This window comes from Hippoglossus stenolepis, chromosome 23 (genome assembly GCF_022539355.2).
Source record: "Hippoglossus stenolepis isolate QCI-W04-F060 chromosome 23, HSTE1.2, whole genome shotgun sequence".
Taxonomy (NCBI): Eukaryota; Metazoa; Chordata; class Actinopteri; order Pleuronectiformes; family Pleuronectidae; genus Hippoglossus; species Hippoglossus stenolepis.
Genome location: NC_061505.1, coordinates 3,985,151 through 4,002,581, shown reverse-complemented (window position 1 = coordinate 4,002,581; position 17,431 = coordinate 3,985,151). Strand labels below are relative to the sequence as shown.

At 44.5% G+C, this 17,431-nt stretch overlaps 2 protein-coding genes across 4 annotated transcripts; one reads left to right on the top strand and one right to left on the bottom strand.

Annotated features, from left to right (window-relative positions):
• The first annotated feature begins 70 nt into the window (after window positions 1–70).
• On the top strand, window positions 71–14,823 carry intu (inturned planar cell polarity protein). Of its 3 annotated transcripts, none has more exons than XM_035148666.2 (17): window positions 71–404; window positions 1,948–2,546; window positions 4,129–4,214; window positions 6,864–7,079; window positions 9,238–9,356; window positions 9,473–9,562; window positions 9,888–9,965; window positions 10,181–10,364; window positions 10,777–10,830; window positions 10,975–11,037; window positions 11,498–11,713; window positions 11,892–11,984; window positions 12,079–12,510; window positions 12,801–12,895; window positions 13,050–13,239; window positions 13,927–14,069; window positions 14,203–14,823. In XM_035148666.2, exons 1-17 carry the CDS (start codon window positions 319–321, stop codon window positions 14,312–14,314), a joined length of 2,856 nt encoding a protein of 951 aa, XP_035004557.1. In that variant the 5' UTR covers window positions 71–318; the 3' UTR covers window positions 14,315–14,823. The 3 variants fall into 3 exon arrangements, with proteins under 3 accessions (XP_035004557.1, XP_035004556.1, XP_035004558.1); XM_035148665.2 differs by lacking the exon at window positions 71–404 and adding an exon at window positions 1,011–1,296; XM_035148667.2 differs by lacking the exon at window positions 71–404 and adding an exon at window positions 1,478–1,648.
• Window positions 14,824–14,908: 85 nt separating this feature from the next.
• ino80b (INO80 complex subunit B) lies at window positions 14,909–17,429 on the bottom strand. Its single transcript, XM_035148672.2, has 6 exons — window positions 17,289–17,429; window positions 16,931–17,058; window positions 16,185–16,374; window positions 15,933–16,087; window positions 15,614–15,786; window positions 14,909–15,511 (listed from the first exon to the last, which is right to left on the bottom strand). The coding sequence occupies exons 2-6, from the start codon at window positions 16,968–16,970 to the stop codon at window positions 15,047–15,049; spliced, it is 1,023 nt and encodes a 340-aa protein (XP_035004563.1). The 5' UTR covers window positions 16,971–17,058; window positions 17,289–17,429; the 3' UTR covers window positions 14,909–15,046.
• Window positions 17,430–17,431: the final 2 nt, after the last annotated feature.

Below are 17,431 nucleotides of genomic sequence, written 5' to 3'. Positions count from 1 at the left end.
TTCTTCCTCCACCTGCCAAGAGAACCACTGGGACAAATTCCTCTCTGCTGGTCCTGGAGAAACACTCAGAGCTTCAGAGAGAAGAAGAAGAAGGGAACTCCAGAGGGTTTATTCTCACTTGGAATATATTGTTTATTTATCTGTGAGGTGCAGACTCAGATCAGCCTGCATGCTGCAGCAGCTCATGGGTCCAGGAGAGGGATTCTCACCGGGATCTTGTTGGAGAGGTTTTTCTACCGTTGGACTTTTAAATCGCGGCTCCATGAGTTAGTTTAACAGAGTAATGTTGTTTTTGTGCCTCGACAACATGAAACACAAATGATGTTCAACATTTCTATAGATGGAGGCTCATTCTCTAACAACTTGGAGGACTTCGACTCTATACGCAGTGTGCTCCTTTACAGGTCAGTCAGTACGTCACATTTTATTATATATGTATACAAAAAGCAATGTTTAATTAATTAATCAATTTATTTTCTTAATACAAACATTTATATAGGAAGACTGGGAACAAATTAAAATCACTGATGAAGATGTCGTCCACATGTTGGAAACTTATTTTCTTCTTTTACACAAACTAATAAAGTTGTGAGCTTATGTTTGAGTGAGAAGTTTAACCGAATACCGGAGGGGATTACAAAATAAAACCCTCGTGCATGGGAGGTGGAGGAGGGGAGAGGGGCCGATAAATGAAAGAATAATAATAGTGCCAATTTAAAACAAGATAACAGATTATTTTTGCATGCACACATTTTTTATGTAATTGCCTTAACTGTTAAGAAAATCATCAGAAACTTTTATTTATGTTTATGTGTGTTTGTAATACTTTTACAGCGACGGATATGAATAAATGAGGTAAATAAAATAAATCAAATGATGCATATCACTACTTTAATGATTATTATTTGCAGTAGCAGTATTAGTAGTATTTCTGTGGTGTTTTCTGTATTTGCTGCATTATTTAACGTGGTGTCACTTCACGCTGCAAAAGTTGTTCGCACGAGAGCTTCTACGTTGTCAGGGGCAACCGCGGCGTCCGCCAATCAGACCAGGCGCCGCTGCGTCACGTGACACAACGAGTCCCTCCCGCTCTCAACATGGCGACGGAGCGTCAGCGTCCGTCCGGATAAAAGTTTGTCATGGAAATAAAACGTCGCTCTTTTTAGAAGAAACACAAATGGAGAATGTTCGGAACAGCCCGGTTCTCTGTGGCCCGAACCCGGAAGTAGACGGCGCGGAGAACTACAGCGACCATGATTCCTCAGCGTCGAGTTACAGCAGCTGCGACCACTCAGAGTAAACCTCCATCTTTTTACCTTCAATCAAAACAACACAGGTTAAATACGACGTGTGAGGAGATTCAGCACAAATTAAATGCGTCTTAATATAAATCACTACTTGGATCATCTCTCCATCCACCAGCTCTCATCTCTCATGGCTTAAATCGGGAGGTCGAGGCTCATACAGTAAATAATTGCAGGTTTTCCTTCCATCCTCCAGGAGGTTTACAGATGGCGTGTGAGAGCTGCTGCCCACCACAGGGTTAAAAGAAGAGAAACCAGAAAGAGAAACATATCTGCCACCCTGCTCGGTCGAACGCATGATTACAGTCTGTGCGTATGGGAGCTTTTAGTGTTGAGCCATTACAGTAAGAAAACAACTGGAATATCTCCCTCCATCAATCTGGAAACCTGTTGTTGGCATGAAACCACACATGTGGGAGGACAGAAATTAATACTGTGAATGTAATGGCAGGGAAGTGGAGCCATTTATTGGGAAGTTCACACAAAAATAACAGACCAATAAAGAGAATATATACTGTATATATACAGTTTTAAATAATACCTCGTCCTGCATCTTTTGGATTCACATTAGTCCATCTCTCATGTCTTTTACTCAAAGTTGCTTCTTTTCATGTCTTAATGCTTCCTGTCTGTTTCCTGTCAGTGACTTGGAACCCGAGTGGCTGGACGACATTCAGAAGAACGGCGAGCTCTTCTACCTGGAGCTGAGCGAGGGCGAGGAGGAGGCCGCACTGGCCCGGGCCGATGCCAGCCAAGGTGTGTCCACTAATCACGTCCGCTTCAGCGAGAAGGAAGCAGAGGTCATCACAGAGCAGAACAAGAAGCAGCGGGGCGGTTCTCGGGCAAAAGGCGAGCCCGCTCTCAAGAGGCTGGCCAGGATCCTGAGGAGAAAACGCCGGCCTTCCCAGCGCAGAGGAGGGAAGGATGCCGGCAAAGACAGCTCGGCTTTGTCCCAGCCAGCATCCATCCTGAAGAACCAGCCGGGCCAAAGGCATGGCGTGACCGTTCAGCAGCAGCAGCTGAAGGAAGTATGTGTCTACCTCAACCCCAAACGTCTGGGAGGTGTATCCACGCCTCTCTCCGTCAGCGGAGGCCTGTTGGAGGCTCTGCTGGGGGTGGTGCATCGTCCCTCGTGGAGCAGAGGTCATGGAGACTCTGCTGTTTCCAGAGGGGAAGAAAGACTGACTGTTCACGGATTAATACCAAACAGCCCAGCCATCAAATGTGGTCAGATCCTAATCGGTAAGACCGTTATTCAAACAGTTAGCTGATAGAAAACTACTAGAACTAGAGTTCAGGAGAGTTTCAGAGCTTTTCTAACATGAAAAAGTTCCAGCTTGTGTGATGAGATGCATTCACACCCAAGTACAGGAGGGAATGTGTCTGAGAAAGTTTTATTAGAATTAAAAATAGATAATAGTAGAAATTCTCCATTCTTAGAAAGAAGTTACAAGTTATTAAGAGCAGGAAAAGGCAGCAGTTAAATTTGCTGTCGTGAACCAGCACTGAACTCATTCATCTCCACACCACACACATGCACTGCCAAAGCACGAGCTGCAGTTATTACCCTGCATGCCAACATCTGTGTGTGTGTGGACCAAGTACAACTTATTTTGTGGGGACCTAAATCAAAATATGTTGGACTTTTCTTCCTTATGGGGAAAAATCAAGTCCCCATATTGTAAATAAAACATTTTTTAAGGTGAAGACATGTTTTAAGTTTAGGTTGAAATTAAGATAAGGGTTAGGGAAGTAGGTTAACGTGTTAGATTAGTTATTATTCTCAAGGAATATATTACAAGAACTCTCTGAGGGGTTTGGACTGAGGCTGAATAATTTTTGATTCTGCCTCATGTGTGCGTATAATTTCACTGTGTTCAACCCATAAAAGTAATACAAATCATAGATCGTATAATAGTTTCAGATTTCATTTGTGTTTTTAAAACCACACTCAGTTCTAGTTAAATATGTGTGTGGGACGTTTAATAGCTACTTCTCTTCTTGGCCGACTCTGAGCAGCATCTGTGTTCAGTATTTGTGAGACTGTTCGGAGGAGACAGCCACAGTGCAGGTCTGGCTCTTCACACATGTTAATCTGTGTGTTTGAAACAAAGCTGGGCAGCTGTGAAGGGATTGTCTTCTATCTGGTCTAATCATCGGCCAGTTTTTAAACCAGCAGACACAGGAATGCCAGTCGTGCTTCACCACGTATGATTACGCACATGAGTTACTGTTTAGAGAAGCTTTATCCAGCGCAGCTCCACACTCAAACAATTAGAGTCGTTAAATACCTGGAATAGCGCCGTTACTGAGATGTGCCTCCCTGCACACAAGCAGGTGAAGCTCTCTACAGAGCATTTTCTGCTTCTCATCCTCCAAACTCTGAATTTAAATTTACTTTATTTTGTAGTTATCTTTGTAACTAATCCTAACAAAACATTTCTAAAGCACTGTGCAAAAAGCTTATTATTATTTGAGCCAATTACCGACTGTCATATAAATACAATACATATAATACAATATATACTGCTTGACTGCAGATCAGTCGATATCATGTGCATTAGCTTTTTAAATAATAACATGCAGGCAAAGTTTGGCGTTTTGGAGAAGTTACTGATTTGCACATAAGAATGAGACACACTGCTGTTACCTTGGAAAACCTCCCTACAGCTCCTGTCAGCTCGATGTAGCTTCTTTCTCCGTTGTTTTCCTGTTCTCATATCACAAGCTGGTTAAACGCGCACACTAACAACATCGTCTCTTACTGAGCCTCATTTATTTGGTATTCGATCCAGGTCTGCGACTGATAAATGTCTATTTCCAGGTGACGTGCTTGTAGCAGTGGACGATGTGGACGTGACGTCTGAAAACATTGAGCGGGTTCTGTCCTGCATCCCGGGACCAACACAGGTTAGAGTCGACCTTAAACCTCTATAAACAGTCTCTACATGTGATTATACAGAATCTTTAGGCGAGGGACAAGATATTTGGGGCTGGAAACCAATCACATTGCAGCAGGCTTTGGTTGCCCACAGGTAAACAGTCTCCAGTGTGGAGAGCGAAGGATTAGCCTGTTCAATCTTTAAGGTGGAATTTAGGTCTTTAAAATCCTGACCAGACACAAACAACAAACTCAGACAGTAAATATAGACGTAAAACTACTCTAAATCACTCTGGTTACTCTGAGATGCTGAAATGTGTACAGAAAGCAGAACCCAATGCCATTCAACATTACAAAAACCCACAATTACTGAGAAATGACGCTTTGATCGGTTGCACACAAAACAAAAAAAATCTGTGCCTCAAATCATGCGTTTGCACCAAAAAGCAGACCATCAAAAAAGTAGGAATTTGCAAATAACAGAGTGTGTGCAGGGTTGATGGGGAGCACAGCGGATAGACGCGACTGTGGCGTGACTCCTTTTTTTTTCGGTGCCACAGGAAGCTGTTGCGGGATGGAGAGCTAAGCTGATTAGAAGATGTAGTCGGAAACTAAATTATATCGTGGGGAACGAGCGAGGGACATTTCTGCGGAAAAAATACGAGTTTCCTGAGGCACCACGATGACTTTGAGGAAAACTTGAAATAGAGTTGTATTGCTGACAGAATGATTGTGTTTTCGTGTGTGTGTGGGTGTGTGTGTGTGTGGGGGTGTGTGTGTGTGTGTGGGTGGGAGGGTGTGTGCCATCCAACATAGACAGTACTTATTATGGGGGAGCAAATATTAGTATTAAATGCAGTCCACCGTGCCCTTTGCTAACTACACTACTTGTGTGTGTGTGTGTCCATCCATGAGCGACGGCTAAATGACTGACATCAGCAGACTGGAATTTCAGTGAGCGCTCACTCCAGTCTGACCACATCCTTATTATTTATGATGAGAGAGAGTCTGTGCTGCAGTTAGTCTCACTCAGCCTCTTTATCCAATTATTTCCCCCAAATTTTGAGTTTGCCTATTAGAAAGTTTTCCTCTCTGACATTGATGACCTCTGCTCGGTTCAATCAAAGCTATTTGCTGCCTCCTTCATTAGATCCTACAGAAAGGATGATGCAGTATCTTTAAAACTGTTGCCTGTGCTCTCACCTTGCTCTCAGACTGCGAGTTGAAAGGTGCATCACATGGCGTTCCACCACCGCTCGGCTCTTCTTTAATAACATCCCTCAGATTGTCTAAAACGGCTCGGAGCCCAGATGGAGGCGCCTTCTGGAGAGGCGGGTGGCCTGTGGTCAGGCCTCGGAGACTTCTGGGAGTGAAACATACAGTTTGAACCTTTCCGACCAGGGAACAGGATCTTTTTCTTTCTTTCACTTATTGGGCAGACACCACATGGTCCAGGATTGAGACTCCACACTTTACCTTTTTGTAAGTTATGACCACCTCATTTATCTCTTTGAGCACACAAAGTGGTTTTCTTGTGTAAAACGATGTAAGCAGCCACGCTGTGTTTCAGTCAAACACCAAAATATTGTCGGGCGTGTCCAGCAGAGACGGAGTGGTTAAAACTCACAACTGGATCCCCGGTGGTTTGAGGTTTGAATCCCACCAGAACCTCCACCGTTCTTCCTGTCTTTCAGCTTTTCTTCCAAATACCTCCAGAGGGGGAAAAGTCTTTAAACCAACTGTGTTGCCTTTAGAGAATAATTCCTTTGCATCACAGCTGCACGGCATCAACATTGGTTTACAGTCAAAGTGTCCAGTAATTAACCACCAGCTCACATTAACTTTAACCAGGAGAAGCTAAGAAAATAGTTTTTGTGGTTGTGTTTGTTTTGCTGGCGGCTGATTCATCGTTAATGAAGCCCAGACAGAAAAATATATGAATACTAAAGTTCAATTATCTGATTTAAAGGTCAAACTTGTGACATTAGAAGTAGAAATTATGACACAGTGAGTCATTATTTTGGGATGAAATGTGCATCGATATCCATGAATGAATGATCATGTTATTATTCAAACGTAGACACCACAGAGCTGTTCTTTCTCCTCCCTCTGTCATCTTGACTGCACGTGTGGGGACGTGCGTGCTCATCTCATTTCCATGCCGCTCGGTTTCTGTTTCCACTGCGACTCGCTCTGAATGACAATGTAAAATAAAGCACTGGGGAATGGAAAGTTTAAAAAAAACAAAAATAGAAAAGAAGAATCCTGCACAAACCAGAGAAGATGGCCGTCTGTTGTCTTGCCACTGTTTCCTGGGTTTGCAGTGGTCTGGTTTTAATTTTAGTCAGACACACACACACAGACAGATCCCTGTTTTTTGTTATGTTGTGGTTAGCCCTGGATGTCGGTGTCACTTTCTCTCTGACAATCTCCATCCTGCCTTCCACTTTAATGACTGAACCCTTTTCTCCTTCAGGATGCACACTACTCTATTTTCAGAACAGACACACATGCACTGTTAGAATCTCTCGCCAAGTATCATCATGTGGAGCCATAAAATATTTACTCTCCTTTTTTATGTTCCCCATTTCCTGATCTAATTTTCTGCTTCTTTTCGAGCCATTTTTCCACAACTGCATTTTCAAAAGAAAGCCTCTTCTGCCTGTTGTCTCCCCCAGGTGAGGTTGACCATGGAGACGGTGGCTCCGGTGGACGGCGGCAACACTGGCGACGCTTTGTCCACCCGTAAGACGAAGTCCTCCCCACCGGTCAGCCAGCTGGTGCGTCTGCTGTGGGGCGAGGACACGGCAGAACTCCAGATGTCGATAGGACACATCCCGCACGTCGTCATGTACCTGTCGCTTAAACTGGACTCAGCCTCACCACAGGACGAGGTCAGTGGGTATAAAACATACAGCCGAATAATGTAACAGATAAAAATGACAGAATAAACAAAACATAAAGGCTGTTGTCGAAACCCAAGGTGACCGACTTGTGTTCCATCCCTTTGGAAGTAGATTGGTTTGGTGAAACCTGTTCAGAAGGAAACCATCGCCCTCAAAAACTGCCCTTCAAACACTGAATCCCACCTTAACCACCACTTTTATCATCTATACTCCCACCACGTGTATCCTGATGATTGAGTGTTAAAAATGGCCGCAGCTGTGTCGGAAATCCCGCGTCCAGGAGCGAGAAGCTTTCTCAGAATTTCAGACTCTTCCGAAAACTACTGCTCTGGACGACGTCCAACGCCTGTGGCTGCTGCTGACAGGAAGCAGAGAGAGCGGGGAGAGAAACGCGAGAAGTCGAGGAGCCCTGCTCAATAAATGACCCGTCATCTTAATGCTGCAAACTTTTATTCTCTATGTGGTGAATCCACTCATGCTCCTTTGACTGACGTCTATAAACAAAATAACACATTTCCTGTGTTTTAATTGGATCATTGTAAAGGGGCAGTGTTTTATATCCCATGATGGGACTTGTAGTAAAGTTTTAATGCCACAATGTGTGTTTTCCTGCTCTTAGAAGCAAACGACACTCATTTGCTGACCGACACCCTTTACACTATAATCACATTTTCCCCGTGGATGGCTTTTGGCACATTTATGTTTTTTTTATGGTCGTACTTCATGGCTCTGACATTGCTTTTCATGTATTTGCAAGCCAGACTATTTTTTTTTTTATTTTTTTACTCTCTCTTGACCTTAACGGCGGTGGCCATCAGAAGTACGGGTTGTCTGGAGCCACATCAGCCGGTGCTTGATTTTCTAAATGACAGTGTCGTGCGAGAACCCGCGAAACTTTTACTTTGATTTTTTTGTCCTTTGATTGCAGGGTAGCAGAAATCGGAGGGGTTGTTGTGTGGTGGTATTTTAAAGGTTTTAACGGTGTGAGGACTTGGCGATGCAGGACATTTTTTTTTTTTTGTCTGCATGTACTGAGAAAATGTAGCTGAAGAATTTTTACTGTGTTGGTTGTTCCTCAGCGGCGCTCACATACTTTTAGCAGACTCCCTGCGCGGGTTTGACCCCGAGGTGGATTTCTTCCCTAGGCAGCTGCTTTGTGTATTTGTTGTGGTTGCCAAGGCTGTGAGAGTGGGCTCATTCAAGGTTTTTATCCCCTCACCCACCGCTCTGTCCTCTGACCCTCTCAGCAGCTCAGCTCTTACCCGCCCTGTGTCCTTCAAGGCTGCCGGTGTGTGGGGAGGAATACTAATATCACAACAATACACTCAAAGTGTTTTTTCTGAAACAGTTGGTCCTGTAGAGACTGAAGACACAAGATAAATAATTGTTCATAATAAACCAAGGGATGAATACCAATATAATCCTGATTATAATTTTTTTGAAATCTATTTTTTAAAAACGAGAAGGGCACTCAGAGAATGTAAACCTCCACCAAATCAACTTTATCCCCATATTACATTGATATTTCACTGAGATCTGAGAGGAACAAACCAAAGTTTATTTATCTTAATATTAAACAACAAAGTATTAAACTTAAACTGCAAAACTGTGGAAAAACACCCAATGTTAAAGACAGTGGAGAAAAAAAAATCCTGGATCCACTTTCTTAATGGAATCTGCTCCAGAAGTTAATGAGTTATTCCATGGCCACATCCTTCCACTAAGTTTCAATAAAATCTATTCAGCAGAACACAAACAGCAGTGAAAACATGGTTCCTTGCTCAGCAGTTTCCCAGAAAGAGTTTCCCATAGTGTTTGCTGAATCTACTTTTCTTTTCTCTGGACGTTCATCCTTTAAGTGACTCAGTTTTTTTCTTTATGGCAAAGACAAGATGTGTTTGACCGCAGACAGAATATAAACCACATTGAGAACAGACATTCAGCAGCTCATCCATCCATTCATTCTTCTTCACTGTCAGTATTTCAGAAGAGACGTGAAAGACGGCATCCAACAGCAGATATTTCACATTTTATTTGAATATGACTCTGCTCATCATTCATCCAGAGCTTTCTCTCTCAGCTGCACGTATCATTTTAATGACTTAAACCAGATATTCCGTGTGTCTGTGTGTGTCTGTGTCTGCAGGAGGAGATCTTGTACCAGTACCCGGTGTCTGAGGCATCCACTCAGCTGAAAGGAGTCAGGGGGATCTTCCTCACTCTGTGTGACATGCTGGAGAATGTGACTGGAGGGAGGATCATCAGGTATGGGAAGCCGCAAGGACAAAACTAACATCATGTCTGAAACGTCCCCTCTTTATATTCAATAAGTCACTTTGTATTATTGATCTATTTGACTGTTTTCTCGTTCTTCTCCTCAGTTCGTCGCTCCAGCTCGGGAAACATCTGGTTCATGTGGGCTACTGGAAGGAAAGCAACAACCTGCTGGTCATTGGCCTGCCTGCTGAGAGGTAGAGGGAGGCGGCGTCAAGCACATGAATACACTGCACGCACTATTACACTGTGAGAGGCTCCTGAGACGAGTCCTATAAGCTACTCTCTCTCAGATCAATCATCGTCTCTGTTGTGAAATAATCACATTCGGTGCTTGAATCTTTATGGATCAATTCTTGAGAAACACAAACCACATTGAATAAAAACAATCATTTATTTAAAAAAAAGATTTTCCATGATGGCTACTGGCTGTTTGTCCAGACGTTTGATGAGTTGTGGTTCTTCTCAGGCTGAAAACTGTTTCCAGGTTTGTGTTTTTGACATTTTTCCGTGTCCCTCCAGGGTTCCGCTGCTGTATCTGCAGACGGTGGTGGGAGACGTAGTCCGGACACTAAAAGTGATGTACGGCTCTTTGGACAGGTTTGTCGTTTCCTCCCATTCCTGCCGAGAGACACGGCTGAAGTGCAATATTTGTCATTTTTTATGCTTATTGCAAAACTTACAGGACTAAAAACAGTGTGTGTTCTACCACAACAAATCAAATGTGGATTTCCAGCTGGATTCTACACAAACATTGTCTCTCTTCCCCTCTTTGAGTGTGTGATCATGATCATTTGTCATTGTGTCCTCCACAGTGCCTTCTGTAAAGCGGACCACGCTCCCAGGTTGGACCATTTCTTCTGCCTGTTCTTCCAGCAGCTTATTCAGCCGTCTCGTCTGACGGACGTCTCCTCGGCCCCGTCCCCCGATGTCTCAGGGACCCTCTTCCTCGACGGACTGCCAGCGGTCCGATGGCTCACGCTGCCTCCAGAAATCAAGGTGCATTTCTAATATTGACGAGAAGCTGCAGTAAATACAGAAAAAGTATTAATGGTACCGTTCCAAGTATTTGAAGTTGTTACTTCGAATGTAGCGTTGGTGCCCTCTTGTGTCCACTGCTAAAAATGACCCACAATGTATTATAAAAAAAATGTCTGATCCTCATAAAAATATTCGATCACTGCAGGAGCCAAGACTGTAGATAACACTGCAAGGAATTTTACATAAAAAACAATGACAGTGAAAATATTACTACTACTAATAAGAAACTTTCATATAGCACCTTTCTAATGTTTTTACCCATGTTAACAATTAAAGGCAGTTTTATTAGGGCCCGAGCACCGAAGGTGAGAGGCCCTATTGAAATTGAAAGGATTATTTATCTTTATATTTGATACTCTTCTTTTCACAGATGGAGGTGGACACTGTGCTTTCAGATTTTGAGTCTTCTGATTTTGGTGAAATGGTAAGACTGTAAAAAACATGTTGTCAGTTACACACTTGTTAACTGACTGCAGAGGTGTTATTGTTGCTGGAAGTTAAGTTAAGATCATGTTATTGTGCTTTGTGTTCCTCTTATCTTTTTTATTTTTGTGTGTATTTCCTGCAGTCAGAGGACTTTTTCGGCCTGAGGCGTCTGTATGTTATTCTGGGATCCTGTCTGTTTTACAAGGTGGGTGACACAGTCGAAACACAGGCTCACACACACTCCAGTGCCGGCGGCAGGTCTTAGAATATCTATATCCTCCCCTGGTGTTTCACCACCGTCTAGACAGTTTGAATGTCAACCCTGCAGCTGAAGTAACTGTGTGCAGAAGATGACCTTTCACACACGATAACACAACGAGCCCTGTGACAAATCATCAACCTGATTAATCTGTTTAAATATTGATCGAGTGGAAGAGGAGGAGGACAGAGAGCAGCAGACTGTGTTGGAACTGAGATAATGTGGCATTTCAAGGGTTATTCAATCCTTCCCCTTATCCTCAATTAACAGGAAGTGTAGATATTCACTCTGAATGGTCCTAAAAAGTCTTGAATTGAAGTTGTTGAAAACTGCAAAAACCCTGAAAAGACGCTTCTATGACTCACTTAACAGATTTTAATTTGTCCACACCTCCACCTCCTCTCAGTCTTACCTGATCGCCAACCATCTGCCCAAAGAGGACCTGCTGGACGTGTGCCTGTACTGTCAGCACTACTGCCTGCTGCCGCTGGCGTCTGAGCAGCGCGTGGGGCAGCTGGTCATCTGGAGGGAGGTGTTTCCCCAGCAGAGAGCCAGCGGTGGCGGCACGGCACCGGGCTTCAGCCAACCACAAGGACGACACTTCCTCCTCATAGTGGGGCTGGTGAGGAGCCGGGCTTTTGTTGTTTGTCTGTGTTAAGTATAACACGGACGTATATATCTGCGAACATGACCCTTAAAGACAAGTATTATCTACTGTAAATGTGTCATCACCCGGCGTCTGTTCAGCTTCATTGTGCACATCACATGTTTCTCTGTGTTTCTGCTCCTCTCCACCTCAGAGGCACTTCATGCAGTGTGTGCTGTTGGAGGCTGGGGGCTGTGCTTCCCAGGCTCTGGGCTCTCCGGGCCCTGACTGTGTTTACGTGGATCAGGTGAACGAACACTCCTGCTTCATTTGTCCTGTACTTTGCAACCAAAGAGATTTAAAGCTGTGTAAACTAAACCTCCTTTACGCTCTGACCCCAGGTGAAGGCCACGCTGCTGCAGCTGGAGGTGTTGGAGGCCGGTATTGAAGAGAGACTGAATGCTCCGCCTGCTCCCTGCCTGTCCTGTGCCGACTGGTTCCTGCCCGCCACCACAGCCCGTGACCGTCTGGACAGCCTGGCCTCTTCCTCCCCCGTCTTCAGTAAACTAGCCGGAGCGGTCAAAGGCTCCTCGTCGGGCTCCAGGGGCCGCAGCCTGTTTGGGGAGAGGTCCCGGAGGTCCAGCCCCCAGAGGAGTTTATCGGACAGCGGCAGCGAGGGGCAGATGGATGCCGGCTCAGGGTCCAGTTCGTCAGTGCCTCCGGGCTTCAGTCCTCATTCCACCCCGGACTCAGCGAGGAAGCTGGGGGGGCGACGGGACTCTCTGGGGTCTGGAGGGTCCGATGGAAGCGGAGGCAGCGGAGGTCTCTTTAAGGTGCAGTTCTCGTCAGATTACATCATGACCCTACTACTCGTATTTAAAAATGCATTTAGATGCACTCTGTGAAGCAGATGAATATTAATAATACATAACATTTAATACTATGTAAATGTAGATGATTGATATATAAGGCAACATTGTACATTCTGGTTTTGTCTCACATTTCTATTATTAAATTAAATATCAAACTCAAATCACTAAGAAAATCAGATTTCATTGTAGCTTGTGTTTATTATATTATTATTTATTGTCATGTTCTGTTCTTATGTTCTGCTTGACAACAGATTTCCAGGATGAAACATCCGAACCCATTTTACCTGGGGACCTTAAAGAAGACTCTGACTGAGAGAGAGACCGAGGAGATGTACAACACCATGAAGTAAGTGATGGAGAAGAATCCTGTTGTCTTGCATTAACTTGTTTAAATGTGTAATTGTTACTGTTTTTATGTCTGTGAAGCACAACATATAATAAAATGTATTATTATCATCATCGTCACTCTGTGTAACTGTATCGTCCTGTGTTGGTGACAGACTGACGTCAGGTGCTGAAAACACCTTGTTTCACTACGTCCTGATGGAAACGGTTCAGGGGATCTTCATCGCTCCCACTCACAGAGAAGTGGCTCAGCTCAGCGGCTCCATCCACCCACAGCTCATCCGCAACTTCCACCACTGCTGCCTCTCCATCCGGGCTGCGTTCCAGCAGAGTCTGCCAGCCAGGGTGACTCACGTTACCCAGTTATAAATGAATAAAAGCCTCCGTCGATGACTCAGCTAACTACGCAGCTCAAAACACGATTCTGTTCATTTCAAGACAGATCAGGTCCAGACCAAATGTTTAGATGACTGAGAGTTTAAAAATAATATTTTTAAAGGATTAATTAAGGTACATCTGATCTTATCTGTCCAGAAAGACAACATATATCAGAATTATAGCTAGATTGAGAACCTGGCCTGGTTTTTTAATCTTTATCAGCTGATCAGAGATGTATTTTATGTATGAATGTCTATGTCACCTGATAAGTATGAAATCGAAAAAGATTTGTCTGTTTGATGCTGTTCAGAAGAAGTGACTGTTACATAGTTTTTCCACCAGAGAGCGCTGGCAATTTTATTTTTATGATGTAAAAAGGTATACGAAATAAATTATAGAGGAAGATTTCTTTTAACATTTCTAAAACTAGGTCAAAATTTTTAGAAATAAAGTTGAAATGACAGGAATAAAAAAGTAAATTTAGAAAAGCTACTGACGGCTACATCCTCGGAGTGAATGATCTAATCATCGATTTCCTTCGTTGTGTCCATCACCACCTCATCCAGACTTGTGTGTTTTCTCAGAACAGAATGTGGGCATCAGTCTCCTTCCACATCTGTCTCTGTGTGAACCTCAGTGTGATTCTTTCTGCAGGGTCGTCGGGCAGCAGACAGACCTCAGGGCGCTGGTTGGGGCCTGGGTCCTCTGAAGGAACACGGGGTCCTGTTCCAGTGTAAACCAGAGAACTGGACCGACCAGAGGAAACCTGCTCCCACCATGACGTACTGGGTCATCGGGTACATCAGAGTTTTGTTATTTTACACCAATGGCTCCAGAAATGGGGAATGCAAATGAGTATCAGTCTTTCAAATGAAACAGGCTGAACGTCTCAATCACAATTTTCCTCTCGTCTTTTTCCTTCACTTTCAGACGGATGTTGCTGGAGCCCGTCCCTCAGGAATTCTACGTGTGTTTTCACGACTCGGTGGCAGAGGTTCCTGTGGAGTTGGCCTTCAGACTCTCGTTCGGTTTGGCCTTGTGACACATTCATCGGTTGCATTCTCAGGAAAAGCGCTCAAACTGCGGCGCTTGAGGGATTTTTATGCCAGTTTCAGGGTGAACGTTTAAAATGGGCACAAGTGGAATCTGACTCTATTTGTACGGATGACTCTCTGCAGATAACAGCAGAGTGTGACTGTGGCCTTTTGATAAGCAAACACCAGGCCAACGGCTCAGGTTCACCCCATGACGTCTTTGTGCCTTGTTGTTAAACCAGGTGTCCTGTTCCACAACAAAACAGTTGTGTGCTGAACACAGTGTGTGTTTGTCACAGCGACTCCATCAGTGAATACCTCAGACATGTGGGTGTAAATCTGATGAGAACAGACAGATCCTTACAAAGCTGGAGCAATAAAAAAGACGCTGCTGCGCTCATCTCCACAAATTGACAAAGGTTGATATTGAATTTCATTTGTTAATTTAACTGCTTGTATAGTTTTGTATGGAAGTTTACTCATTTGTTACCAAAATGAACATTAAGTTGAAAAGAAAGTTTCTGTTTCATTCTTTTATACTAATCTTTGTCAAAGAAAACACTTGTTTCAAGTCTTGTATAAAAATATGGAAATCATAAACAATGTGTGTAAGATATTTATACAGCACATCTGCAAACAAAAAAAGGAAATCCACATTGCATACAGATTCAGAGTGTAAAGTTCAAATTATATATTTTCCATCTACTTTTCCAGGAGTAAGAGTCTCGTCCCGTTAGCGTTCAAGCGGCGCTCTGAACGAGCAGCAGGTTCCTCTTGTAGCACTCGAGGCTGCAGAGAGGAACCCCAGTTTTAGAGCACGAGTATTTCTTCAGGTTAGTGCAGCCGCTAACTCCGCAGCTCGACGGGGCCGGAGGTGAAGGAAGGGGAGGTGCCGGCGCCGGAGCATGGACCCCTGTGGGGTAGGAGATAGCCAAGCCCAGGGCGGTGTCGCTGTAGCGAACCATGGGGCTCTGGTTCAGCTTGGACTTCCTGTCCTTCATGCTTTTGATCTTGGCCTTGCTGGTTTTTGTCAGTCTCTCTATCGTCTGGTTCTTGCTGTCCTCGGCTTTTTTGGCGGCCTGCAGGCGCCTCTTTCGAGCTCGCTCCTCCCGTTTCTGCATCATCTCCACGGTCATCTCCTTCTCCTTGTAGCCCATAGGCAGCTCCAGGAGAGGCTGGCTCTGCTGCTTGTGCAACAGGGCTTTCTATAGAACAAAAGAAAAACGGGAATAAATGCTTAAGTAATTTTTTTCCATCAATTGCAAAATGACATACTCATGTTTCCTGCGTCTGTGTCTGTTCCCCACCTGTCGGGCTGTGAGCAGAGACTCATCGATCTCCTTCTTCAGCTCCCCGTTGTCGTCCAGCTCTCCCTTCTCCAGAGCGTCCAGCCACCTCTCCTCCTCGTCCACAGGCGCACCCAGCATGGAGTCTGAATCCATGTCTGGCATAGGAGATGTGGCCAGGTTGCTGTCTTCATCTGAGGACGGATGAACAAGATAAACAAGATGGATTTATTGTACAACTTCAGGGTTTAAAGTTTCCACTTCATATTCAGTAGCTGTTTTCACACATGAACTCTGGGAAACGTCCAGTGAATATCTATGAGCTCTTCTAGGAACTCACCCAGCCAGGCTCGATATTGCTCCAGAGGCACAGAGGGCGGCTCGTCGTCATCGTCGTCGTCGTCGTCGTCATCAGAATCATCAACATTGTTATCAATGATCATCAGTGGCGAGGGGGGACGTGCGACACCGGGATGCACAGTGAAGGTGGGAACACTGACAACAGGAAAATAGACCAATGGTTGTGATAAATGAGCAACAACACAACGGCTTAACAGTGATGATGTTGACATCAGGCCACGTCGCCGCTCACCTCTTGGTCCCCAGCGTCTGTCCTCCCAGTTTGATCTTGAGTCGCAGCTGTGGAGGAGGCCGAGGGACGACGACAGGCTCGGGCTCCGGGGCCTCGGGGAAGCTGTGGTGCTTCCTCTTGTGCTTCTTGTGCTTTTTGTGTTTCCGCTTGTGAACGCTGTGAACGCTGTGAAGACTGGAGCTGCCTTCGCCTGCAGGGGACGAGACGGAGAAACTGAAATATGAACTGATTTATTTTACAGCTGGATTGTCTGCTAAACATGTTATTTATTGTCATGTTTTTTCCTCCGTATAGTGCGTAGTGTAAAATTTGAAGCAAAATAAAAAAATACAACAATTCTGTTTATCTTAAACAGGCTCCTTCACAATTTCAAAACCAGGCAGTCGAGCCAAAAATAACAAATTATCAGCTGCTGCAGTTTAACCTAAACATAAGGACTAGACACTGTTGATAGTAACAAGGTGATCACACTATGCACTATAATTAAAATACTTTAAAAGTAAGTTTAGCCTAAGACAGAGGTGTCTGTATACATCATCGGATATTTGAGGTATTTCCCATTTTTAACTGTTTAAAGAAATGATGCATACCTGATTGAAACTAATGCTCAGTGCAGGTTATGATGTTTCTGTTGTTTTATAACTTTAACTGTAGAGGAACCATCACACTGTGTCTCAGGTAAAGTGTCTCATGATGGGAAGCTTCACCTTGGCTGCAACAAATGTGAATAATGTGGGAAAACTCACCGAGGAACCTGGGGTGAATCATGTCTTTCCTCTTCCCCATCGAGTCGACGAGTTACCAACCCGGAGGCCTGAGCAGGAGGTGCAGGGAGGAGCAGCAGCAGCAGGAGGAAACAGGAGGAGCAGCGGCTCTACATGACAGAACACAAATGTCCGAGCTGCAGCCAACACGCAAACACACCTGCGGCCAATAAACTAATATCAATGTGACGTTCAGGGACACCGCAGCTGTTGTTAATTGAATCAATGAGACGCGTGTCCCTCAGGTTCACGTGTTGGTTCAGTTCTCGTTTCACTTTGTTCTGCACAGATTCAGTCAAATGCAAGATGCTAACTCGAAGGAGGAGGCGCTCAGCGTTACCGTGTCCACCCAGGTGCTAGCTCTCATTAGCTAACATGCGTTCACCGCCTGTTGCCAACGTTAGAAAAGTCAGCGCAGAAAGTTCAGGTCGGGACAGAAACCCCACGAGCACGGTCACAGGATGAAACGCGTGCTGTTTCGTG